At 40.0% G+C, this 24817-nt stretch overlaps 6 protein-coding genes and 1 non-coding gene across 9 annotated transcripts; 5 read left to right on the top strand and 2 right to left on the bottom strand.

The window, feature by feature from the left end:
* On the top strand, positions 3134 to 3868 carry LOC18792152 (sufE-like protein 2, chloroplastic). The gene has a single exon (XM_007227220.2). It carries the CDS (start codon positions 3134 to 3136, stop codon positions 3866 to 3868), a length of 735 nt encoding a protein of 244 aa, XP_007227282.2.
* Positions 3879 to 9928, top strand: LOC18791049 (eukaryotic translation initiation factor 4B2). 2 transcript variants are annotated; one of them, XR_002273062.1, is made up of 4 exons: positions 3879 to 4940; positions 5040 to 7520; positions 8859 to 9424; positions 9556 to 9928. XR_002273062.1 is itself a non-coding variant. In XM_007225720.2 (4 exons), exons 2-4 carry the CDS (start codon positions 6376 to 6378, stop codon positions 9578 to 9580), a joined length of 1641 nt encoding a protein of 546 aa, XP_007225782.1. In that variant the 5' UTR covers positions 3882 to 4940; positions 5040 to 6375; the 3' UTR covers positions 9581 to 9928. The 2 variants fall into 2 exon arrangements, 1 of the variants encoding a protein (XP_007225782.1); XM_007225720.2 differs by having other exon boundaries at positions 3882 to 4940; positions 8859 to 9329.
* On the top strand, positions 10624 to 14225 carry LOC18793473 (GDSL esterase/lipase At3g26430). Its single transcript, XM_007224582.2, is given in 10 exon segments — positions 10624 to 10972; positions 10974 to 11059; positions 11309 to 11518; positions 11612 to 11750; positions 12258 to 12338; positions 12441 to 12700; positions 12995 to 13204; positions 13294 to 13463; positions 13540 to 13810; positions 13900 to 14225. Coding segments are annotated over 10 exon segments (1905 nt in total). The 5' UTR covers positions 10624 to 10763; the 3' UTR covers positions 14169 to 14225.
* TRNAR-ACG lies at positions 11932 to 12004 on the bottom strand. The gene has a single exon. It is a non-coding gene; the product is annotated as a tRNA-Arg (tRNA).
* LOC18789472 (GDSL esterase/lipase At3g26430) lies at positions 14283 to 16287 on the top strand. The gene is made up of 5 exons (XM_007227069.2): positions 14283 to 14665; positions 14989 to 15198; positions 15305 to 15474; positions 15594 to 15864; positions 15941 to 16287. The coding sequence occupies exons 1-5, from the start codon at positions 14380 to 14382 to the stop codon at positions 16204 to 16206; spliced, it is 1203 nt and encodes a 400-aa protein (XP_007227131.2). The 5' UTR covers positions 14283 to 14379; the 3' UTR covers positions 16207 to 16287.
* LOC18790551 (GDSL esterase/lipase At3g26430) lies at positions 16340 to 19216 on the top strand. Of its 2 annotated transcripts, XM_020570823.1 has the most exons (6): positions 16377 to 16722; positions 17407 to 17616; positions 17711 to 17880; positions 18028 to 18298; positions 18393 to 18681; positions 19010 to 19216. In XM_020570823.1, exons 1-5 carry the CDS (start codon positions 16461 to 16463, stop codon positions 18662 to 18664), a joined length of 1185 nt encoding a protein of 394 aa, XP_020426412.1. In that variant the 5' UTR covers positions 16377 to 16460; the 3' UTR covers positions 18665 to 18681; positions 19010 to 19216. The 2 variants fall into 2 exon arrangements, with proteins under 2 accessions (XP_007223009.1, XP_020426412.1); XM_007222947.2 differs by lacking the exon at positions 19010 to 19216 and having other exon boundaries at positions 16340 to 16722; positions 18393 to 18869.
* On the bottom strand, positions 19646 to 24715 carry LOC18788545. Its single transcript, XM_020570836.1, has 6 exons — positions 24134 to 24715; positions 23877 to 24038; positions 23355 to 23525; positions 23078 to 23257; positions 21938 to 22654; positions 19646 to 20554 (listed from the first exon to the last, which is right to left on the bottom strand). Exons 1-6 carry the CDS (start codon positions 24422 to 24424, stop codon positions 19646 to 19648), a joined length of 2430 nt encoding a protein of 809 aa, XP_020426425.1. The 5' UTR covers positions 24425 to 24715.

Below are 24817 nucleotides of genomic sequence, written 5' to 3'. Positions count from 1 at the left end.
AAGGAAGAAGAGCTTTCCTGGTGGCGTTCAAGAAACAGAGAGAGATCAAATCAATGAGTTGGCTCTGTCATCTAGCAAGTCTCTGCCAATAAAGGCCTCCAACAGTTGAAAGGGATGGGGAAGCAGATCCAGCTAGCCCAAAGGCTAGTTGAAAGACCCTAAATCAAAACTAGGGAGGCTAGGGAAGCAAGCTTCCTTATTTTTTATGAACCAGGGAAATAGGGTTGTTCGAGAGATAAATGAAAAAAAAGTGTTTTTGAATGGAAAAATAGAGTTTTTTTTGTCAGAGTGGAAAAAGAAAGGTAGGTAGGAGCTTTCGAGACAGAAGAAAAAAAATTATTTTTGAATGAAAGAGGAAGAAAAAAAAAAAAAACGAGAACAAAAAGAAAATTGAGAGAGTGAGAAGAATAAATAAAAGGGAGAAAGAAAGAAAACGCTACCAAAAAAAAAATGGAAAACAGAAAAAGAGAGACAGATTAATAAAATAATTATTTTTTTAGTATGATATAGCACGAAATATTGGTCTTTATTATTTTTACAATCCGGCTCTTTAGTTTAACGCAACAACAAACGTAGCTCAGTACTTAATACAACTTAGGTCAATTCGAACTAATCCAAAATAGTCCCAGAATTTAGTCCAATCTATCGTATCAAACGACTCCTTATAGTATTATAATTTATGTGTATCTAATATCTTTGAAATATAACATAAATAAATGAAAAATAAATGTATCAGCAAGCATTCCAACCCAGGTGCTTTCCAATGACCTCCGCCACTAACCCCTCTCTCTCCCCTTGCGCCATTCATAGTCCTGTCGTGATGAAAGTTAATTTGCCACAACCTCAAGTATTGTAATTGAAAATATTAGATGTGCCTTCCAACTAGTGAGGAAGGTCCGTGTGTGTGAGAGAGGAAAAGAGAGTGAGGAGCAACGAAATTGGCTGGCAGTAGGGGTTGGTTAATGCGATGAGAATTTTCATTTTTATTTTATTTTATCTTAAAGGTATTGAATAACATATAATAAGAAAGCAAATGATGAGTTTTAGTAATAATACAATTATGCTCACGTGAATTATTAAATTTCATCAACTTACTCGTGTGTAAATGTACTGATGCTAAATGTAGATGCCGTATATTTACTCGCAATTCGTTAAATTTAGATTATTATAATAATTTAATCCTCAAACATGTTATATCATCAAGCTTTGAGTTAAGGATTTCTTTTTTGAAAAACTGAGAGTTATACTGACGCTAACTCTGTTTCCCAAGCCAGACCTTCCTCCCCACCACTACCACACCCTCTCTCTCTCTCTCTCTCTCTCTCTCTCTCTCTCTCTTATTTGAAGTCATCGATTTTATTCAATTATATTAGATTTTGGATCGTGAATTGCCAACACCCACTAGCAAAAGGCATTACGGCGTCTATGTTAATGGTTAACGTCGGTTATTAAAACAAATTCTTATCTCAAAGTTTGATATATTTAAAATTTAAATTATTAGATTCAACAAAATATGAGATAAATATACCGCCTCTAAATACAAAGGCTCGAAATCCAACTCGAATGGGGCAAAGATAATCATGAATTGCTAGTGGATGAACAAAGGTTAAAGCATGATATATAATTAAAGGAAGAAAGATGGGGTTGTGCCACCATTTCCCATCTTTCTTTGAGCAATATTTATTTATTCTCCTAATTGATTGGGCTACGTGAGCACACAAGTCACAAGGCTGTAAAATTAGTTTATTTTTCAGTGTGCTAGGCTGCTAGTATTTAGTATTATTAACCCACCATGACCATGAGTTTATTCTCTGAATCTCTGATTTGGTCAATACCAATACAGAATGGTCAGTGGAGATCATCGTCCCTACTCTATCGAGGTGGGACGTAGAAGATTGATTTGTTTGTTTCTCCTTCTTTTTTGTTTTTTCCGTCAATTCAATCGTTTGTATTCTTTGGTATTTGGTATTTAACAGGTTATTTATCTGAAAATTATAAAGAATAGAATTGAGAGTTTAGAATAGTTATCTTCAAATTCAAGAATCATAATAATTACAATATTCATTTTAAATAAGTAAATATGTCATGAATAATACATAATAATTTTTGCTATTTCCGCTTCTGTTTCTTTGTTGAAAAATAAACATTAGGGTGAGTCTGACATTATAGATGATATTTTTTAGGTGACGACTTTTGTTTAACGTTCTCTCTTTTTCTTCTTTATTGCCTAAAACTAAAAGTCCAATCTTTGACTCATGCTTGACATTTTTGGCATGTTGGTTACTTTAATTGCAAATTTTCAACCACACAGTCGACGACGATAATGATCAATGATTGAGAAAGACAATATTGCATTTGAGCAGAAATTATTATATAATATTAAAATATAATTATATTATATCATTCGTTCATATATATTAATATAAGTAGACGATATGGTTAATATTTTATACTTTTAAAATATAATAAATATAATCATGTTGAGAGTCAAAGAGTTTGAAATGCCGCAAACGGAAGGAACAAACGTTTCAGTTGTAATTTTTTTTTTTAATAAAAAGTTGACTTTTGTTTTAAGGTAAAAATAAAGAGAAACTTTGGAAAAGGTTAAAGAAGAGGGAAATTTTTTAAAAGAAGTCAAAATGGACAAAATTATCCTTATTTACTTTTGGATTTCGTAAGAAATCTTTTACATTTGCATGTCTTTGATTTGAAAGTTGAGAAGTTTTTCTGTCTTTTTTGAAAAAAATTTAACTTTTCTCAAAAATAATTTTTTTTTTTATAACTAAAACCTAAATTTACTAAAAATAAATGGGATGGAGGAGGCCCAAATAATCAACAAAGTAAATCCAATTTAAAAAAAAAAAATTGTAAGATACGGGAGACACCTTATAAATATTTGGCGCCTCCTCTCGACTCTCGTCTTTCTCTTCAGGCAGAAGCTTCTTCTATTTTTATTTTTCTTCTGTTTGAAACTTCTGCGGCAGACAAGGAGGGAAGACGGTGCGCAATTTAAGGATCTCCAATTTACTTGCTCGATATACCTCACCTTAACTACCTCCACGCTCCTCTCTCTGTCTCTGACATTTCCCGGCCTTTCTTTTCCACTTTCCTTCACTTTCTCTCCATCCAAACCATGAACTCCACCACAATACCAACAACACTTCTTTATTTCAATCCCTCTCCTGCCGCCTCCACTGAATCGTCATCAAAACGCCAAGCTCACAACCCTAGACACGTCCAATTGAAACTCGACAAACGACAAAACGGCAGGAATTTCTTATCAAAATCCATAAAATGCACCCAGAATCGCGGTATTCGAAACCCGACCGCGCTGGCTTCTTGCTTGGAGGCGACGGAGGCTCCGCCTTCGAAGGCCGCGGAGCTGGTTGCGGACAAGCTAAAACGACTCGTTTTGGAATTTAGGTCTCTGGCCGAGCCGATAGACCGCGTGAAGCGACTATTACACTACGCGGCGAGACTGCCTCCGTACAACGAGTCGACTCGGAAGCCGGAGAGCCGAGTCCCGGGCTGCTCGACTCAGGTCTGGGTCGAGGCCGAGATGGACGAGTTGGGGAGGATGAGGTTCCGAGCCGACAGCGACTCGGAGATCTCTAAGGGCTTCTGCTCGTGCCTGATTTGGATGCTGGACGGCGCGGAGGCGGCGGAGGTTTTGGAGGTCAAGACGCGAGATTTGGAGGACGTGAATGTGGGGGTGTACGGAAAGGTGAATTCGAGAGTGAACACGTGGCACAACGTGTTGTTGGCGATGCAGAGAAAGACTCAAGCTTTGGTTGTGGAGCGAGAGGGGAAGCGGCCGTTGGAGGCTTTGCCTTCTCTGCTTGCGTCCGCCAATGAGGTTAGCGGTTAAGCCATTTTCACTATTTTCTTCTTTTCTTTATACTAGTCTACCAGAACTTGAAGAGAATGAAATTGGAAAAATCTGGCCCTATTTCCCAATAGAAATCAATTGTTTTGCCACTTGGTTATTTTTCTGGGCTCATCAAGATTTTGAGCTAAAATTATGAAGGGGTGATTCAGTATCTCCAGAGTTGTGGAATAATGATTGTTATTCCAAAAGAAGGGGAAAAAAAATTATTGATTTTATAGTGGGACCCGCGGGGAAGTGGGTTTTAAAAATAAGGGAATATGTAGGAATCAGTTTAGTGGAATAATGCTTGTTGTTCCAAAGAAGAAAATTACTGTGAGCAAAAAAGGATTCTGTATAGAAAAAGCTATATTATGTGATTGTTTTATGTAACAACAGCAGTACATGTAAGTACAGATGTATTATTTTTGTATATTATGTGTGCAAAATTGTTTATGTAATACTCAGGATCCAACCAGTTGTGTGGAAATATGGATGCTTGAAATTGTGAAATGGATGTTTTCTTCTGGCCTTGAGTCTCTCTGGGTAGATTGTGAAAAAAATAAATATTGTCAAGAACATTAAAGGATATGGTAAGATTGTGTGTGATAAGAAATGTGAAATTAGTTGGTCAGCCAGCAAAAGCAGAGTGAAGCGGCAGATAGTTGAGCAGAAAGATATGTGCAGTGCTAACATGTAATGTTTCTGAAATTTCTCCATCTATCATTGTGCCTTGTTTCTTTTGAAATCTGTTATTAGTAGAAGATGAAAGTGAGCTCTGCGATTTTATATTGCTGTGCCTGTAGCAGCCTTTCTGCACATATTTACTTGAAATCAAATTCCGTAACTATTCAGCACCAATTTTTCCACCCTTCATCACATCAATAAATCCAATAGTCCTATGAAAGCCTCCTATTCTTTCTCTTCTCCACCAAGTAAAATCCAAAGAAAGACAGGACAGACAAAGCAGAGAAACAAACTGAGGCAACTTCTTCCAGGGACGCATGACGTCCACTGATAGCTTGGATTTCAAACAGGCTTCACTGACGGAGTTATAAGCATAGACTCTAACAAAGTAAGTTGCTGTACAGGTACATCATTTTCGATCCTCCAATCGAAGCTCTGACTAGTTGTAGAAGCATCATAGTTTCTATTAACAATGGTGAATTCTCAGGTCTTGTCCTTGTTGAGAGGAAGCAGTGACCACCAGATTCCGGAGGGAGGAGAACAGCACAGCTCCACAGCAAGTTCTAGGGAAGCACAAGGCTAGGAGAGTCCCATTGGTGCTGGAGTTTTCTAAAGATTGCATCCACGACGACGAAGCCCAACCTTTCTTTTCTTCTTTCTGTTTGGCTATTGATTTCTAAATCAAACAGTTAAAATGGTTGGTACTTGGTTGGTCAGGTCAGGATGCACAGAACCTGGCCTTAGGAAGGCTGCATGGAAAATCCAAGCTTGATTTGCAACTAGTATGCTTTGTGTGCTTCAAAGAGAGAGAAGGATTGAAGATGTCTTTTGCCAAACCCTATCGAAATCAGTTAGCATGGTACAAAGGGGCATTTGATGAAGTTGAATATTGAGGCACATTCCATTCGTTCCCAAATTTAGGGGTGTTTTGGTATTTGTCCTTTTTTTAAAATTATTTTTTCATTCCCTTTCTTTTCTTCATTACATGAGCACAAGAAGAAAACATGAATCTCCCACTTGAAAAGCAATCAATTCACAAACAAAAGTACCTTTACACTTTGCTTTCCATGGCACAGATGGGATTCGGCCAAACCAATCAAACATGAAATGAAAAGATCGCATTGAAACAGAATTGTTTTCTTTTTTAAAGTACGAATTTACGAAACTTAGCTCAGTTGATCAGGAAAAGAAAGTGTGCCGCTTACGAAATTTAGCTTCCCCGCAAAAAAGAAAAAAGAAAAAAGAAAAAAGAAAAAGAAAATATGAATTTAAAGAGTATCACAACCGTCAACTACCAACATGTCAAAAAGCAGCGGGTTGCTCAAGGTGAGCCACACCACAAGCTCTACAAATCTCGCACACACCCCAACACTCCAACTTGCCAGAGGGCCCACAACTCAGGCCGGACCCATAAAATCAACGGCTCAAGTTAGCTTGCTTCACCAACGCTCCCAATCAAACTCTCAAAACACCCCACGTACACGTAGCTGATTACACTTTGTTTTTCTTCTGGCTCATCTCGCCACACCCACAAAACAAAATCACAAGAAAAAAAACATTTAAAAAACTCTTACATCCCACACACGCGCACACTCCTTCTCTCAAGCCAACTGTTGCCCTTCCCTCTTCTTCGCATGTTCTCGGAGCTCCGGCTCCATTAACGGAGCCCCAGCTCACAGCTCACATCCTTTTCTTTTTCAAAAAACTAAAAAAATTATAACTACTCTTTTTTCGCCTTCGTTTCTTTTTATTATTTCAAACATTTCTGGTCATATTTTCTCTTCATTTCCAACTGCGTTCTCAGATCTCGCAAACCGTCGAAGATGGCCAAACCCTGGGGTGGTATCGGCGCCTGGGCCGCCGACTCTGAGCGAGCCGAAGCGGAGGAGCTCGCGGAGGCTGCCCAAGCTGAGTCCCAGAGCTTCCCGAGCCTCAAGGAAGCCGCGAACACAAAGCCCAAGAAGAAGAAGATGACCCTCTCCGAGTTCAACATGGGGGGCTCTTTCTCCGCCTCCGGGCCCGCCGCCTCAAGTCGGGTCGGCCTCACTCCTGAAGAGATGATGCGCCTCCCTACCGGCCCCAAAGAGCGCTCTGCAGACGAAATGCAGTTTGGTCGCCTCGGCGGTGGGTTTTCCTCGTACGGCCGCTCCGGTTCGAATCCGGGTCGGGGAAGGGACCGTGACGACGCGGAAGGGTCGTGGGGCGGTGGTGGCAGAAGATCCTACGGTGGATTCGATGACGACCGAAGGGGTCCCCCTTCTAGGGTTTCAGATTTCGATCAACCGTCGAGGGCAGACGAGGTTGACAATTGGGCATTGACCAAGAAGTCTCTTCCTTCTTCAGATTCAGGTCGGCAGAACCGGTATGGCTCGCTCGGTGGCGGTGGCGGTGGAGGTGCCGGTGCCGGTGTGGGTGTTGGCGGACCCTGGTCTAGGGCAGACGAGGTTGATAACTGGGCTGTTGGGAAGAAGCCTGCTCCTGCAAGAACATCCACATTTGGGTCTGGATTTCGTGATTCGGGGCCGGAGCCCGATCGCTGGGCGAGAGGCGGACGCGAGGCGGACGGCGTTGAGAGAGAGCGACCCAGATTGGTTTTGGATCCTCCAAAAGGCGAGTTGGGCGTGAATGAGTCAGTGCAGGTTGTGAAGACCAATAAGCCCAGCCCGTTCGGGGCAGCTCGACCTAGAGAGGAGATTTTGGCCGAGAAGGGGTTGGATTGGAAGAAGTTGGACTCGGAAATTGACGCCAAGAAGACGAGTCGGCCAACGAGCGCGCACTCAAGCAGGCCTTCCAGTTCTCAGTCAAGTCGGTCTGAAGGTCCTGGGCTGCATGGGAGTGAGAATGTGGTGAAGCCGCGGCCCAAAGTGAACCCATTTGGTGATGCCAAGCCAAGGGAAGTTTTGCTGGAGGAGCGAGGTAAAGATTGGCGGAAGATGGATCTCGAGTTGGAGCATCTCAGTGTTGACAGGTCCGTTTTGCATACCTTTTAATCTGCTTGTTTGCCAATTATATTCAGCAGTAATGGTTTGTATTTGTCTGGTGGCTTGATCCTTATTTTCCTATTAAAAGTTGCCCAAGTGTTCATGCTTAGTATTTACTCATCTGTAATTGATCTGAAATTATTTGTCTAATCTATGATTTCTTCAAATGTAATGGGGAACCTATCCGGTGATTAGTGCTTTGCTAACACTAAAAGAGAAAATGTTATATGATATCATGAGGACTGTTCCAAGCATGCCCCATGGGATTTTAAAATCTGATTTTTGAATGTCTAGCTCTATCTTTGTGCTCATTGGTCAAGGATACATTCAATATGTTGTTTTGCTGTAGTAAGCGATATTCTTTTCTTCATAGTGCTTTGAGACATATTTTTCTCTATGTTTGACTTCATTTGTTACTTTGTATGGCTTTTTTCGTTTTGTTTTTGTTTTTTTTATAGTCCCGTCTCACTTGCCATAAGCTGTCTTACTAGTTAATAATTGGGAGAATACTGCTGGAATTATTCCCAACAACTACAAGTGCATGCAAAAAATTGGTTAGTACTGTTTGCCCACTTTGGGTCATGTATATTGAGTTTATGTTTTGAATGAAAAGGGTATATCGAAATAATTAGATTAGTGTACAATTGAAACAATTAGATTATGTTTGGGTTAGTACCTCCTCTTTTGGCACATACATAAGGCTACATTTTTGTCCTATTATTGTGTGTTTGTGTGTCCCCTCTGTGGTGGAGTAGATATCCATTACAGACAACTATGCAGAGAGTATGTATGCCTTTTGACTTCTTATGTCATTGTAATAGTATAATTGGGGTTGTCTGGATGTTATGCTGATACAGCCTGGTTTCTTTTTCTTTGGTGAATGAGTTTCATATTGTCACAAGATACTTGTGAGTTCACTTATTTAATATTCAAAGTTGATAATGATGGACACATCATCAACTCATGTATTTGTTTGACTTATCTGAGGCCAACTTATTGGCATGTTGGTGTGAAAAAATAAGTGTGTTTCTGGAGAGTGGTTTTTCTAGTACTAAAGATGTGGAAAAGTTCAAGTGGCAGGTCTATGAATTACCTTTATCCAAGTATGTTGATTGGATTACATTTTCCAGTAGCATGTAATTTAGCATTGCAAAATGTTCGTGGCATATGAAACCTGACCAATAAACTCAAGTAATTTGTCTCCTAAGCAGTAGGCAAACTATTTATTTTCAATCTTCTTTGGTTTCTAAATTTGGTGGTGCTTATATGTGACCTGTGTTTGTCCTATGGAAGCTTTGTTCTTGATCCCTTAGCCGTTTGTGCAGACTCGAAACAGAAGAGGAAAGGAAGTTAAAGGAAGAAATTGATCATCTAAAGAAGGAACTTGAGAAAGAATCTCCAGATAAAACGAACAGCGAAACTGGGCAAGAGTCTGGTGGTGACCAGGCAAGTCTACGCGATATAGTACTTCAGAAGGAAAGGGAATTGGAGACACTGATCCACGATTTGGATGACAAAGTTCGCTTTGGTCAGAAGGCCATCGATAGACCTGGGTCTGGGGCAGGCAGGCCTGGGTCTGGGGCAGGCCGGCCTGGGTCTGGAGCAGGCAGGGCTGGTAGCTTTCTTGACAGGACACCTTCTCAATCTGGGTCATTTGAAGATTCTAGAAGTACGGAATTCATCGATAGGCCTCACTCACATGGCAAAGGAGATGCGTGGACAAGGCCTTTTGATGACAGAAGGTCATTTCAAGGTGGCAGGGAAAGAGGATTTCTGGGGAACAGAGACATGGGCAGGTGAGGATAATGCGTTTCTTCTCTTTCCTTTTTACAGTCATAGGGAGGAAGTTAACCTGTTTAAGGAAGAAACTTGATCTGTTATGCTTTGCAATGTATGTATTCTCCACTTGTTTACCTTAAATTTTTCCCTTCGAAGTCAGCATATTACGGTACTTTTGGAACTAAGGTTTGGTTGTGAATGCCTCAAAATGCATATAATGTATTGGCTCTTGTTGTTTGGCAGGGCAAGGTCAAGAGAAAGATGGTGAGAAAGTGTGCTGTTTCTATGGATTCATTGAATTGCCTTCTACTTTTGACAACCTGAACCAAATAATATTTTGCCCCACTCTTTTTGTTTTCTTCATTTTGCTCTTGGAAATGGAGCAAGCATTATTGATTACCGGCACTGGGAACTCTTACCTTGATCTATTGTTACATCTTGAAACTATGTAAAATTGCAAATTACTTTTCTTTTTTTTTCTTTCTTTTGTCTGTTTCATATGAAGGAGCCTTGTATTGCTCTTAGGATCCACATTTACTGAACACTATGGGACTCATTAGTCTATTTTTGTGACAATTGTCTGGGTGTTATACAGATAATTTGGTTCTATTGTGCATGATGCTCTCTCTCTCTCTCTCTCTCTCTCTCTCGTTGTGAATGCTTAACAGTGTAAATCCTACGGAATTTAGTAGAAAATTTACGCAAATGAATCTTCGACTTTTGCCAATAGGCTATAACAAATCCAAGTTTAATAGGCCATATCCTGATTAAAAGGTGTTACCGAACCAATCCCACAACTTGAGATGAGCAGAATGAGAAAAAGTTGCGTTTGTGTCAATCTCATAAGCGTAACCTCTTTCAATGACATCGAGGTTTCCCGGTTGGTGGGAAAAAAAATACTTGTTCGCTTGGTGGGTTTGAATAAATTCAAACGACCATGTGGCGCAGTCTAAATCGTTGGATCTTTCCCAATCCTTTTGCGGCTCCCCCCAATTCCGACGCTGGTTTTCTACTTTGTTTATGTTACGTGGAAGACCAAATCCAAATGAAACCCAATCATGTTTATGATGATGGTGATGATGATGATACCACAATGCCTTTGTTTTTATATATTTCATATGGTTCATTTGTCACATTCTGCTAGCAGCCGAGTTGACCTAAAATATATTACTTGTAAGGCTCCTCTCTACCGATTTTATAAAGCCTAAAACCAGCTTCTTTTCTTCTACTAATTAACCACAAAGAGAAGTACAACTTCTGCAGAAACCACCATCACCTATTGATCAAGGTAAAGTTTCAGCCCCATCTTTTTTCCTTGTGAATGATATGAAGAATGCTACTTTTTTTTCCTTGTGATGATTCTTCTTATCTTATGGAACTTCTAATTGATATGGTTCACATCACATTATATGATAAATCTCTTCGTCTGAGGGAAGCAGAAAGAGGTTCATATGGACCGTGTGAGGTTTATTACTATCAGTAGATGGTGGAGAGGGCCCTGGGGACTGAAGAAGAGTGTGGAAGCAGTGGCAGTTGGAGTTGTTTTAGTTGGTGCTCTTTCAATCTTCTTGGGCCTTGGAACACAAGATAAATCAAGTAGTGCTTGTCAATTTCCAGCAATCTACAACTTTGGTGATTCAAATTCCGACACGGGTGGTTTTTCGGCTTCCTACCCCCTATGGAAATACCTTCTTTGGTAAACCTGTAGGCAGGTTCTCAGATGGGCGTCTCATCATCGATTTTATAGGTTAGAACATGGACTGTTGTGATGGATTGGATGCTCTTCTGTATCTCCTGTATGCAATTTTCTTTCAGCGCCTAGTTACTTAGAGGTTGGAACATCTTTTTAATGCAGGATTTTACTGTCTTATGTGCTCATTCTGTTCCTCACCATGCTTTGTAATTATTATTGTACCAAAGCATAATTTACAATATGTGAATATGTCTAGTTGCCTTCGTTTAAGCTACTTATGAACTTCTTTTGACAATCTTGCAGCTCATAGGTTGTGTCTCCCATTTCTTAGTGCTTATCTGGATTCTCTCGGATCAAATTTCCATCATGGAGCAAGTTTCGCAACCGGAGGATCTACAATTCAGCCATTAGATGGCAGGATGTTTGAAGCAAGATATAGCCCCATCTCTCTTAACCTACAGCTTTCACAATTTGCGCAGTTCAAAGCACGTGTAAATGAGGTTTTCACTGAAGGTTAGACAATATGTTTGCTGAAGAAGAGTTATAGAGGAAATTACTTGAACCATTAATTCATTATGTTGCACTCAATTATGGATTGGTTTTCAGATAAAAGGACCAGCCTCCCAAGACCAAGAGATTTCTCCAAGGCCTTGTACACATTAGACATTGGACAAAACGATCTTCATGCTGGATTAAGGTTGAAGACTATGGACGAAGTTAGCTTTGACAATAGAGGTAATGATTAGCAGCTGCCCTTTATTCTTGAGCTGCAATAGGCAGTTCTTACTTATGTCGATCTCTATACCGCAAGGTACACACTTATCAGCGAAGCAGAGAAGCATGGTAAGCGACTCCACTGGGTTTCGATGAAACCTGGCTGCCGGATGGAATGAGGAGAAAAAAAATAAAACAATTATGCAAATAAGCGACTCCACTGGGGATCGAACCCAGAATCTCTGGTTTCGTAGACCAGCGCCTTATCCATTGGGCCATGGAGTCAACATGTTGTCTTTCATGGGATCTTCAAATTTTATAGACTCTCTCATGGCCAAAGTTGAATTGAAATTTGAAACCAAAAGATCCTTCTTCAAAAACGCCAGAGCGCTTCCCGTCAAAGCTGATAAAGGGATTTGCTCAGCCCATTTCAAGGTAAAAAGCAAAAAGAGAAAGTCCTGCTGATTTGATTTCTAATAAGATATCATTATTTTTTAAATTGTTTTCCTTTTCAACAATTCTGTTCCAATCTCCACAGTTTATTACCTTCTCTAGTCAATCATACACCTCATTCTTCTGTCACCAGCTTATCTATATCATATGTAGCACTATATCTACTGTCTGTTTTACTTACAATAATTGCCCTGTTCCTCCTCTCTCTCAACTCTCTCTCTCTCTCTCTCTCTCTCTCTCTCTCTCTCTCTCTCTTACAAACTCACTGACATATGATTATGGAGCCACATTCCTCAAAAACACTAGTTCTCACTATTTTGGTGTCACTCTCACTGAGCTTAGCACCATGCTTGGCTTTGGCCTCAACTTCGTGCAAATTTCCAGCTATATTCAACTTTGGTGACTCAAACTCCGACACTGGTGGCTTGTCTGCGGTTTTCGGCCAGGCTCGCTCGCCCCATGGAGAGTCCTACTTCCACGGCCCAGCAGGTCGTTACTGCGATGGCCGTCTTGTCATTGATTTTATAGGTACTTTAATCTTCACTGTTAAGCTACAGTCTGAAACTAATAATGAACAATGATAAATTTCATGTACTAGCTTACCAATCATTTTCATATATAATAGATATATAATTGGAAATGTTGCTTTAAAAGTTTAGGGAATCAATCCACCGACGCTTCACCAGGAAACTACCAGAATGTCACGTGTAATTTTGGATGAACATAATTTGGAAGCTACCAAAAATGCCACTGTTTTCAGACTTATCCAACATCCACTATCTAATACTATTGGCTTGATTGAATTGAATGCTCTGTTTTCAGCTAAGAGCTTCGGATTGCCATTTCTTAGCGCATATCTTGATTCTGTGGGGAGCAACTTCAGCCATGGAGCCAACTTTGCCACGGCTGGCTCAACCATCAGACCCCAGAACACAACTCTTCGCCAGAGTGGTTTCAGCCCCATCTCACTGGACGTTCAATACAATGAGTTCTATGATTTTCATCCAAGATCCCAAGTTGCTCGAAATCGAGGTCATTTCTACTTATGTACATCTATCCTACCTAAAAAAACTTGCATGATTGTATGCTAAACCAGAAAATCAATTGCAATGTATGTGCAGGTGGGGTTTTTAAACAACTCATGCCTAAAGCACAAGATTTCTCTCGTGCATTGTACACCTTTGATATTGGCCAGAACGATTTAACGGCCGGTTTGTTCTTGAACATGTCCACTACCCAAGTAAAAGCTTATGTTCCTGATGTCCTAAATCAGTTCAAAAACATTGTCAAGGTAATTAACAATCCAAACTGTGATTAATTTGGCTTTTCATTCATTTGAAAATGATGTGCTTGCTATGTATACACAGAACATATATGGTCAAGGAGGTAGATATTTCTGGATACACAATACAGGTCCCATTGGTTGTCTTCCATACGTTTTGGACCGCCTACCTGTATTAGCCGCTCAGGTAGACAACGCCGGATGTGCCATACCTTACAATAAAGTTGCTCAATTTTTCAACCGTGGATTAAAACAGGCTGTGTTCCAATTAAGAAAAGATCTGCCATTGGCTGCAATCACATATGTTGATGTTTACTCAGCCAAATACTCCCTCATTAGCCAACCCGAAAAGCATGGTAAGTTCTTGCTAAATCGAAATCGCTTCCTTTATGGGGTGGATTAATTAGTGATTGAGTTTGTTGACATGTAATACAAAATATTGCAGGATTTAAGGAACCAGTAAGAGCATGTTGTGGTCATGGTGGGAAGTACAATTATAACTTGCACATTGGATGTGGAGGAAAGGCTAAGGTTCATGGCAAAGTAAAATTGGTTGGAAAGGCATGCCAAGACCCATCTCTCTGGGTGAATTGGGATGGTGTGCATTACACTCAAGCAGCTAACAAAAGGGTGTTTGATCAGATTGTAGATGGTTCATTTTCAGACCCACCAATTCCATTGAAAAGGGCTTGCCATAGGCAGCAAGCTCATTAGATCACATGTGACCCTTTGCTGTACTCAAATAAAATATGTTGAGGCCATTAGAATCTTTTGTTTTTAATTCTTCTTTTTGCTTGGATTCAGGGTCAGTCAATGTAATCCCTTAACTTAAGCAAGAAACAGATAAAGAAAGACCCTTAAGTGGTGACCTAATGGCCCTCCTAGTCTCTATTTTCATCTTCTCTGTTAAGACTACAAAAGTTTCATGCTCTCCCTCAGTCTCTGTGTCCCATACATGATAATGGAATCACATTTCTCAAAAACACTAGTTGTCACTATTTTGGTGTCACTCTCAGTGAGCTTGGCACCATGCTTGGTTTTGGCCTCAACTTCATGCAAGTTCCCGGCTATTTTCAACTTCGGGGACTCAAACTCTGACACCGGTGGCTTCTCTGCAGTTTTTGGCCAGGCTCGTCCACCCCATGGAGAGTCCTACTTCCACGGCCCAGCAGGTCGTTATTGCGATGGCCGCCTTGTCATTGATTTTATAGGTACTTCATTTTAAGTACCATCTTCTTCCATAAACCAGTAAACAGAAAGTTGTTTTTGTCACAAAAATATGATAGCTAGTACCTCAACTTTGAAACTAATATACAATGAAGAATTCATGTACTTCTTGTTTGTTGACCACTAAACTGAGTTCATGACTTAGGTTTGGATGAACATAATTGAATGAGTTTGGAAGCTACCAAAAATGCCAAAACAAAATATGTATGGCATCTCAGCCTGCATCAAGTGAAAAAAGAAAATCAACCTCCTCAGATTATCCAATGTAATAGTATTGCCTTGATTGAATTGAATCCTCTGTTTTCAGCTAACAGCCTCGGATTGCCATTTCTTAGCGCATATCTTGATTCTGTGGGGAGCAACTTCAGTCATGGAGCCAACTTTGCGACGGCAGCCTCAACCATCAGACCTCAAAACACAACTCTTCATCAGAGTGGGTTTAGCCCCATTTCTTTGGACGTTCAATACGACGAGTTCTATGATTTTCCTCCAAGATCCCAAATTGTTCGTAGTCAAGGTCACAAATGCTACTTATATACTGATAATATATATCTTCTTATTTATTGGTTGGAAAAACTTGCCTTATTGTGTGCATTCAAAAGAGAAGATGATTTGCAATGTAGGTGGAGTATTTGAACAACTAATGCCTAAAGCAGAAGATTTCTCTCGTGCATTGTACACCTTTGATATTGGTCAGAACGATTTAGCAGCCGGCTTTTTCTTCAACATGTCCACTGCCCAAGTCAAAGCTTATGTTCCTGATGTCCTCAATCAATTCAAAAGCATTGTCAAGGTGATGAGCAATCCAACAAGCTAAACCCTAAACAACATTTTATAACTTCACTAAATGGATTGGTTTTCTTTCTAGTCATTCATTTGAAGCTCATGTGGTTGTTTGTTACATATATACAGAATGTATACGATCAAGGAGGTAGATACTTTTGGATACACAATACGGGTCCTGTAGGCTGTCTCCCCTACGTATTGGCCCGCCTACCGGTATTAGCCTCTCAGGTAGACAAGGCCGGATGTGCCACACCTTACAATGAAGTTGCTCAGTTTTTCAACCATGGATTGAAAGAAGTTGTGGTCCAATTAAGAGAAGAACTACCATTGGCCGCAATCACATATGTTGATATTTACTCAGCCAAATACTCCCTCATTAGCCAACCCAAAAAACATGGTAAGCTAAACTTGAACATACACCTGTGATTTGGATGGACTAGTGATTTGAATTTGTTGAGCTAAATACATTGCAGGATTTGAGCAACCAATAAGAGCATGCTGTGGTCTAGGAGGGAAGTACAACAACAACTTGCACTGTGGTCGAAAGATTAAGGTGCATGGCAGGGAAATATTGGTGGGAAAGGCATGCCAAGACCCATCACTCTGGGTAAATTGGGATGGGTTTCATTACACTCAAGCAGCTAACAAAAGGGTCTTTGATCAAATTGTAGATGGTTCATATTCTGACCCACCAGTTCCATTGAAAATGGCTTGCCATAGGCAGCAGCATGCTCATTGAAAATTAGATCAAGTGTCACTGCTTTTCACTATTTAAATAAAACACTCAAGGCCACCATAATATTTTTTGCTTTTCTTTTTCCTTTTTTCTTGATGGATCAGTTTTGTCATATTCTTGATGGATTAAATTAAATTAAGCATGAAGCAGATAAAGACAGACCCAACTGTCATATTCTTCATTTTCTCTACAGTAAGACTATAAAAACTTTATGCTCTCTTCTTTCATTTATAGTTCTCTATCAATAGTCTACACATATGGAAACTCGCTTCCTCCTAAGACTAAGAGATCATCATGTTCTCTTTGGCCTTGTAATTTGGGCAACATTAGTGCTTCCGAGTCTTAGCATTTCTGTAAGATCATGCTCTTTCCCGGCCATGTTCAACTTTGGGGACTCAAACTCAGACACCGGGGGCCTGTCTGCAGCTTTTGGACAAGCCCCTTACCCAAATGGAGAGACTTATTTCCGCACCCCATCCGGACGCTACTCTGATGGGCGTCTTCTAATTGACTTCATAGGTACTTCCTCTGCAACTTCTCTTTGCTCCTTAAATCTCTCTCTCTCTCACTCTCTTCACCAACTTTACAAAACAATGTCATGTTTTTGTTTCTGTTTCTGTTTGCCCTTTGCTATAATGTTATGGTCGTTTTCTCAATTCTCGAGGACATATCCTATTAGATGCAGAAAGGGTTTTGGCAAACTTGAAAAACGAAACTCATTTTTGATTTTACTGGCGTCAGATTTGAAACTGTGCTGCATGTGACTCCATTTCATGAAGGATTTGGATCCACCAATATTATCATTACCAAGTTGAAAAACAGGACAAAAGTTCAGCCTTTGCATGCGTTCTTTAGTTAAAAACAATATGCCAAATATGCCAAAAGTATTGGGCTCTGTTCTTCGATCCTATACCAAGCATGGAGATTAAATAATGCATCAAACATGCAGAGAGTGACACACTCGACCTGAATCTGAAGTCCTTGTTTTTTTACATGTCTAAATTTACTGATTATTATTAGGCTTATTTACTGTTTCACTTCCTAAAACAAATACTCGGTCTCATTTTACTCTCTTAAATTGAAATTTTCTCACTTAACCAATCTCTAAAAGTTCCTAAAATTTTCTCACTTTATCACTTCCGTCCATATCCATCCACAAAGCAGTTTTGACTTGCATCTTCTTCTAACCTCCTTGTTTCAAAGCGGAAAGCTTGAGATTGCCTCATCTGAGTGCTTTTCTGGACTCGGTGGGTTCAAACTTCAGCCATGGAGCCAATTTTGCCACAGCTGGATCAACCATAAGGCCCCCAAACACAACCATATCACAAATTGGGGTCAGCCCCATTTCTTTAGATGTGCAGCTTGTTCAATTCTTGGACTTCCGTACAAGATCCCAAATATATCAAAAAAAAGGTTACTCATTTTACTTCCACTTCCTTTATTTACCATTTCTTGCATCAAAATTGTTGTTTGATGAAGTTGGGATTGTTTCAAAATGGGCAAATAGGTGAAGTATTTGGTAAATTGCTGCCCAAGAAAGAGTATTTTTCTCAAGCCCTTTATACCTTTGACATTGGCCAAAATGATCTCACTGCTGGCTACAAACTCAACCTCACCACAGAACAAGTCAAGGCTTATGTTCCAGATGTACTGAGCCAGCTCTCTCATGCCATTAAGGTTGACCATATTTTCCTTTTTTTTTCTTTAGGTTACCTTCTAGAGTTTCAAACTTAAGATTTCGGATGCAGGGATAAATACTATTAACCACTTGAGTTACAAGTCTCTGCAACAATTAATTTGGCATGTTTGCTTCTATATGTACAGATTGTAGATGAACAAGGAGGAAGATCATATTGGATACATAACACAGGCCCACTGGGCTGCCTCCCTTACGTTCTGGACCGCTTCCTCGTCAACCCGGCCCAAATAGATAAATATGGGTGTGCAGATCAGTTCAATGAGGTGGCCCAATATTTCAACCAAAGACTAAAGGAAGCTTTGCTTCACCTTAAGAAAGATCTTCCACTGGCTGCAATCACCTATGTTGATGTCTACTCAGTAAAGCGCACCCTTATCACCCAAACCAAAACATATGGTAACACTTTACCTCACTTTGTGAGTTTGGTAACTTTAGATGAATTTTGAATCTACCCTACAATGCAAGTCACAATTTTGAATTTGTAATGTAGGATTTGGGAATCCCCTTATAGCATGTTGCGGGCATGGTGGGAAATATAATTACAACAGGTACGCGAAATGTGGGACCAAGAAGACGATCAACGGCATCGAGACGGTCATCGCGAAATCATGCAATGATCCGACGGTTCAGATCAACTGGGATGGGGTCCACTACACTGAGGCCGCGAACAAGTGGATATTCCAACAAATTGTGAAAGGCTCCTTTTCGGACCCGCCAAACCCTTTGAAAATGGCCTGTCGTAGAAGTAGAAAGGACCACTGAATCACTAATCTCTTGTGGTGTGTTTTCTTCTTTTGCCTTTCCACATGCCTTTTTCATCTTCTAAAAGGACTTTACAAAAGTGTCAAGTGAGAAGTGAACAACCTTTTCACTTAGAATAAATTATTGGGCTTGTTTTTTTGCGAAACAAGAATATGAAGCAAAAGTATATGGGCCACCAACGGCCCATCCATCTCATGCAGGAATCTATTCCTGTCTTTTAGGTTACATTCATGTCACGTGGTAGGCATGTTGTTATGGGCCAACCCCCAGACTTTTACCTTTTTATCTTTCTTTATTTCGTATGGTTTTCACTTTTGGTAACTTAGCCAACATGTCTATTTACAGGTGTGGCCTGCCCAAAAGCAGTCATCATTCGTAAGATTGGATGGTCAGATCATTGACTAGGAATCCAAATTATGAGTTCGGATCCTCTGCTCTGGTTATACACAAAATATGTTATAATTCAAGTGATCGGTTGTAAATATTTCAAATCCGCGATAAGAATTTGACTCTCATTTATTTATACATCGTTACTAAAAATTTTCTTTAAACACTCAACGATAATAATAAAAGGAAACAAAATATGAACAGAAAAAGTAAGGAAACTTAAAAAATAAAAATAAAGATGATCCACGTATACGTGATAGAGCAATTATAAAACGAAAATGGGTAATTGGGGTGATTGGGATTGGGGGATTATTGGGCATGTAAATGTGATCCAATCTGGCCCTGTCTAATCATGTTCCATATTATTCAATTCCAGCTGTAGCAAGCAAAATCCCAAACCAGTTGGGTCCATCTGTTCATATGCGGAACCTCATTGTAGAAGAAGGGGTCTACCCTCCAAATCCAAAATGTGCATGAACGTGGAGCCTTAATTAATCCCTTTCCCTTAATTCCCTTTGCTCATGTTTAATGCAATAATGTTGCTAATTAATCACTTCAATAACGTGTGTTAATGAACCACTTTGAACACAATCATCATTCCACCTTCCAAGCATAAACGAATAAGGAAAATACAGATGACCCACCTGCCTTGTCATCCTCTTCTTCTGCTGCACAACTTGACTTTTCAGTCAACGCTTGTTCTTGGGTTGACTGCGCAGTTTCTGGTGATGAAGATGATATTGGCTTGAAAATGAACATTCCATGCCTTGGCCCAGAGCTGAAGAGCCAATCATGAACATCCCAATAAACTTCAACTTTAGTTTTGTTTATATCAACACACTCATTACCTCTGAATTTCCAATGGAGGTGCTTGACATGGAGAGCTATGCTCCCATCTATCTTTATCTCCAGTTCTGGATCAGCCCCAGTGGCAGAGATGTTGTTGCACTCAATCAAAATCTCATGAAAGCTTTCCTTTTCATGGAACTTGATTCTTGTTGAGTATCTCTTCTTGCCAAACAAATGTTCCTTCCTTGAAACCAAGATGGGTTCTATGAGTGATGGCCTGCAACCTGTTCTTCTGTATGCATCTTTCTTTTGATCACCAACAAGCAACACCACCTCCTCTTCACACACAATAGCAACATAATAGTCCGATCGCGGCTCGGTTTCTCCGTTGAATTTTGCAGCTTTTAGGTCCCAGACCACATCAACTGTGCTGCCATCCACCAGAAATTGCTTGGAGCCTTGCTTCCTCCAAAAGTACCACGGCTTCAGCTCAACCTTACAACGATAATCTTCGTCTCCATCTTGGCCTTGAACAGAAACAGAGAGGCCATGTAGCAACAAGTTCTTGCACCAAGTGATGGTGATCAGACGGCACTGACCAGCTATCTTTGTGCTGTACACTGACATGAACACACTCTGTCCTGCCCTGATCACGCTCGTTGGATTTGGATCATCAACCGGCCTTTGAGTACCGGATGAAAAGCAAGCAGGAATTCCAATTGGATCATGCATGGTTACCCAATGATTTTTAAGAAAGGTGATTGATTTATATGAAGAAATGAAGAGGATATATATGTAGTCTTGATCAAATTAATCAGACTACAAGGCATTGACAGACAAAGATGAATGAGTTGGTTTGGCTAAGATCTCACCCATAAGATTTGGCACGAAGCTTTTCTTGGCAGCATGTTATCAATCGAGCCACAGGCTAATGACTCAATTTCCAAACTGGCAGTCTTTAGAGGCAGAGACAAGTGAGGATGGAGGGTGAACTTAAGAGTAACACGTTTTACATGCATCTAAGCCGTGCAAGCTTTCCAATCTGTTTTGCCCTTTCTATTTTTAACAAAACCGACTTTTTTCTTCTTGGAAGTGGTTTGGGTTGAAGATAAGTTTGATCCCCATAAATCTATCTTTTCTTGCATGGAAAAAAGCAACTACCCCTTTTTCATCACATATGAAGTTCATGTGACAGTGTACCAGAATATAAAGAACTAAAATTCATATCAGGGGAGAGCATATGGGTGGGGTAAAGGAGACTAACGAAGTAAAATATATATATAAATAATTTGGATTTACGATGTGGGTTATTATACTTCCACATGCTTTGTACTGTTTCACCAGGTGTTTTTTTAAACTTCATAATTGAACAGTATTTGTATAGTGGTGGAAAAGTTAGTAGTTAGCAGGAATGCTGGGTGGCAGGGTGCAGAAAATGAGAGGAATTCTTCACTACTCTTGAGTTTGAGTAAGATTATGCAGATATAAACTGTATAACTCAGTTCATTGTAGTTTGAACATGGGAGGCATGACGAGGAAAACGAAGATACGGGCAAGTGATAGCTAGGGATGTTGATCTATCTAAGAGAGTAAAATACAGCCAAGGGATTAGGGAGGCAGATTTACAGTCTCTGTATTTAGAGAAGTTGGTGGGGGAACAATAGCAATTCATTAGCTCTTTCCATATAAGAGCACAATTGATGACGCAAATTAATGACTTTTTCGAACAATCAAGCAGTGTTATCTTTCTGAACGACAATTAGAGCTTCATTTATGATTTTAGTTCTCAGTGATTCACTTCTCATATATGAACACAAAGATCTTCATGAGCAGCCAACTGAAGCTTCATTTATCACCACTAATATTCGGTACTGCAATTCCTAGATTAATATACAGATGCAGATACATCAAAGGTGAGAAAGAAGTACTAACGAAAGAGTGGCCATTAGCATTATCATTGAGCTTTTAAGAAAGAGAAAAGTTGTTACTGGCAATTAAAGAATTCAGGAGATTAGACCCTGCACAGCTTTCTGTAAGGTTCCTTAACTACAGGAGAAAGGCGTACTGCAAGAGCAGAAATGCCAATCAATTGAGCTGGCATCTGAAATGATTTAGATCAATTATCATCACTGTGATGTCGTCCAAACTACCCCTACTCAATGCAAGGTTCACAAGCTCCTTACAAGCAGCCACCAGTCCGCCGGAGGCTGGTTGAATCTTCATATTTACTCGCTTTACCAATGATATTCTTCTTGACTTTGATGGAGGGCTTTCATTTTCACTTGGAAAGTCATTCTCACTATCTTTCCAGCTATTAACTGTCTTCTTATAGCCTGGAGATTGAGTATCTTTTACGGGAGATTCGTTCTTCATGTTTACTCGCTTTACTAAGGATATTTTTCTTGACTTCGATGCGGGGCTTTCATTTTCACTCGCGAAGTCATTCTCACTATCTTTGCAGCTATTGTCAGTCTTCTTATAGCCTGGAGATTGAGTCTCTTTTATGGGAGATTCATTCTTCATGTTTGCTCGCTTTGCTAAAGAGATTCTTCTTGACTTCGATGGAGGGCTCTCATTTTCACTCGGGAAGTCATTCTCACTCTCTTTCCAGCTATTGACTGTCTTCTTATAGCCTGGAGATTGTGTGCCTTTAAGTTTCTTAACTAGCGAAATTCTTCGTAACTTTGATGAAGGGCTCACACTAACACAGCCATAGTCCTCCTCATTATCCTTCAGTAGATCTCCTGAGGGTCCCAATTTTTTCTGAACTGAACATAATCGGGTCACCGTATCAATGGCTTCTTGGTTGCCAACCTAGGAAAAACCATCAACATCAAAGTTTGAAAGGACTGACTTTCATAATTTTCAACAGGGATGTAGGCTCGGATACCTCATTCATGCTACAGGGATATGTAGATGATATGCCATTAACGTTGATGCTAATGCTGCAAAAGTGAAAATAAATGGAAACTAATAAATCTAATATCGGTGACCTAACCTAAGTTTTATCCTAAAACATATGCCATCCCAACACCTGACCCAGCATATCTGCTAAGATAACAAAGACCTATTTATGCAAAAGTCAAGTCAATATAAAGTAAATTCAGAACCATTAAGGTGGACCTAAGATGAGCTAAGATAAGAATGGCACAAACAGGATAAGAATGTGCCTGTTTTTTTAAGATAATTCCATAATTTAACATGGATTTTTTCATGCATAAAAATCTCGCTGCATACCTCTCCCCACAGTCCATCCGAAGCCAATACAAGAAATTCCATATCTGGAGTGAGCTGTAGGATCTTTGTTTCAGGCTCAGCCAGCACCCAGTCCTTCAGATGAGCATCTCCAATGCTTCTAGAAACAGAAAGAACTCCATGAACTCTCCATGCTCCTCGGTGGAACTCTACATATCCTCCCTGATCACAATATCAACAATTGTCATCAAATACTTTAAGTTGTCTCTTGTATGTCAGTACCATGTAATGTAATTGTGACAATGATTATGTTAAAAACCTCATTCTCTATTCTTTTGCGTTCATCCTCCTGTTCTGCCGTATGATCCAAGGTAAGAGCCTCCGCCACTCCACCTCTACAAAGAACAGCCCTGCAATCCCCCAAGTTTGAAATAACGACCTCTTGCCCTTCAATTAAGGCTGTGACACAGCAGGTACCACTTCCTAAACCCTGCATTTACTCGCAGCCATCAATAAAGATTTCCATAATACAAAAGGTCAGGAAAGAAGACCAAGCATTGTCAGCGAATTACCTCCAATTGGTAATAAAATATGCCTAATATTACATTTATTCAGAGCTAACAACATTACCTTCAACATTTAATGAAATGCACTCAGATGGGAATCAATTCATATGCGCTGAACACCGTTTCTTTTCTATGAATCAGGACTAATCATCAATGAAGTTTTCTAAAAGAATTGGACCGAATCCTCACTTTTTTACATTTTAAATGTCAGATTAAGGGCTCACATACATTAATCAGTCGTGAACATCAAATAAAGAATCCAGAATTGCAATTACCTGTTTCAAGAACTCCTGGTCTGTTTTCAGATACCCAGCTTTAACCGCCTCTTCTATTTCTGTATGCACTTCCATCATTTCAAGAATATTATTGTGCAAATTGTCAGCAACAAAATCTGCAGCCTTCTTGCCACCATGCCCATCATACACCCCAAAGAAACCCTACATATGAACAACGCAAAAACCAAATTACAATTAAAAAATAACTCTAAAAGATTGTAGATATATAAGCATATAAATAAGGAAAAACTGTTTACCTTCTTGGAGTTGTTGCCTTGTAAGCAAGAAACTATCTTGTGGGTATCTTCCATAAACTTTTTCTTGCCTTTGGCGGCGGAGACCCCAACTCCAATCCCACTGAAGCAGACGGCATCGTTCTCTGGCGTGAAATCTCTGAGCTTTTCGGTTTTAATTTCTTGCAAGACGTTTGGGATCTCAATCATGGGGGGTCTCTTCCGCTTCAGAGAAGAAGAAGCGGTAATGGGATCTACTGTGGCGGTAACCGCTGAAGACTCAGAATGCGAAACGGCCAGTTCTGAGCTCGCCATTGTTGTACGGATTGTAGTCGTTGTTGCCGAGAGAGAGAGAGAGAGAGAGAGAGAGAGAGAGAGAGAGGGAGAGGGAGAGGGAGAGGGAGAGGCAGAAACAGAGGCTCCCAACGGCTATATAGAAATGTGACAGAAAGTAACGGGCCGGAGTGAAGTGGGAAGTCAAAGCAAGGATTTGAGGGGGCAGTTAGGGTTCGTGGGGTCAAACTAGGAGCCGTTAGGAGTGCGGTCAGAACTTTGAAATAAATTTGGTTCGAGAAAATTTTTCGCAGATGAATTTAACGGAAAAAACAGAAATTTCAAAATATGAGTTCATAGTTTTTATGACAATGTTTGACTTCTTTTTTAACCAAAATAATAATTTTTTGACTAATTCTGTTGGGGAGTTTTTTA

The sequence above is a fragment of the Prunus persica genome, chromosome G1 (assembly GCF_000346465.2).
Source record: "Prunus persica cultivar Lovell chromosome G1, Prunus_persica_NCBIv2, whole genome shotgun sequence".
Lineage (NCBI taxonomy): Eukaryota > Viridiplantae > Streptophyta > Magnoliopsida > Rosales > Rosaceae > Prunus > Prunus persica.
This window is presented reverse-complemented; position numbering and strand designations above follow the sequence as displayed.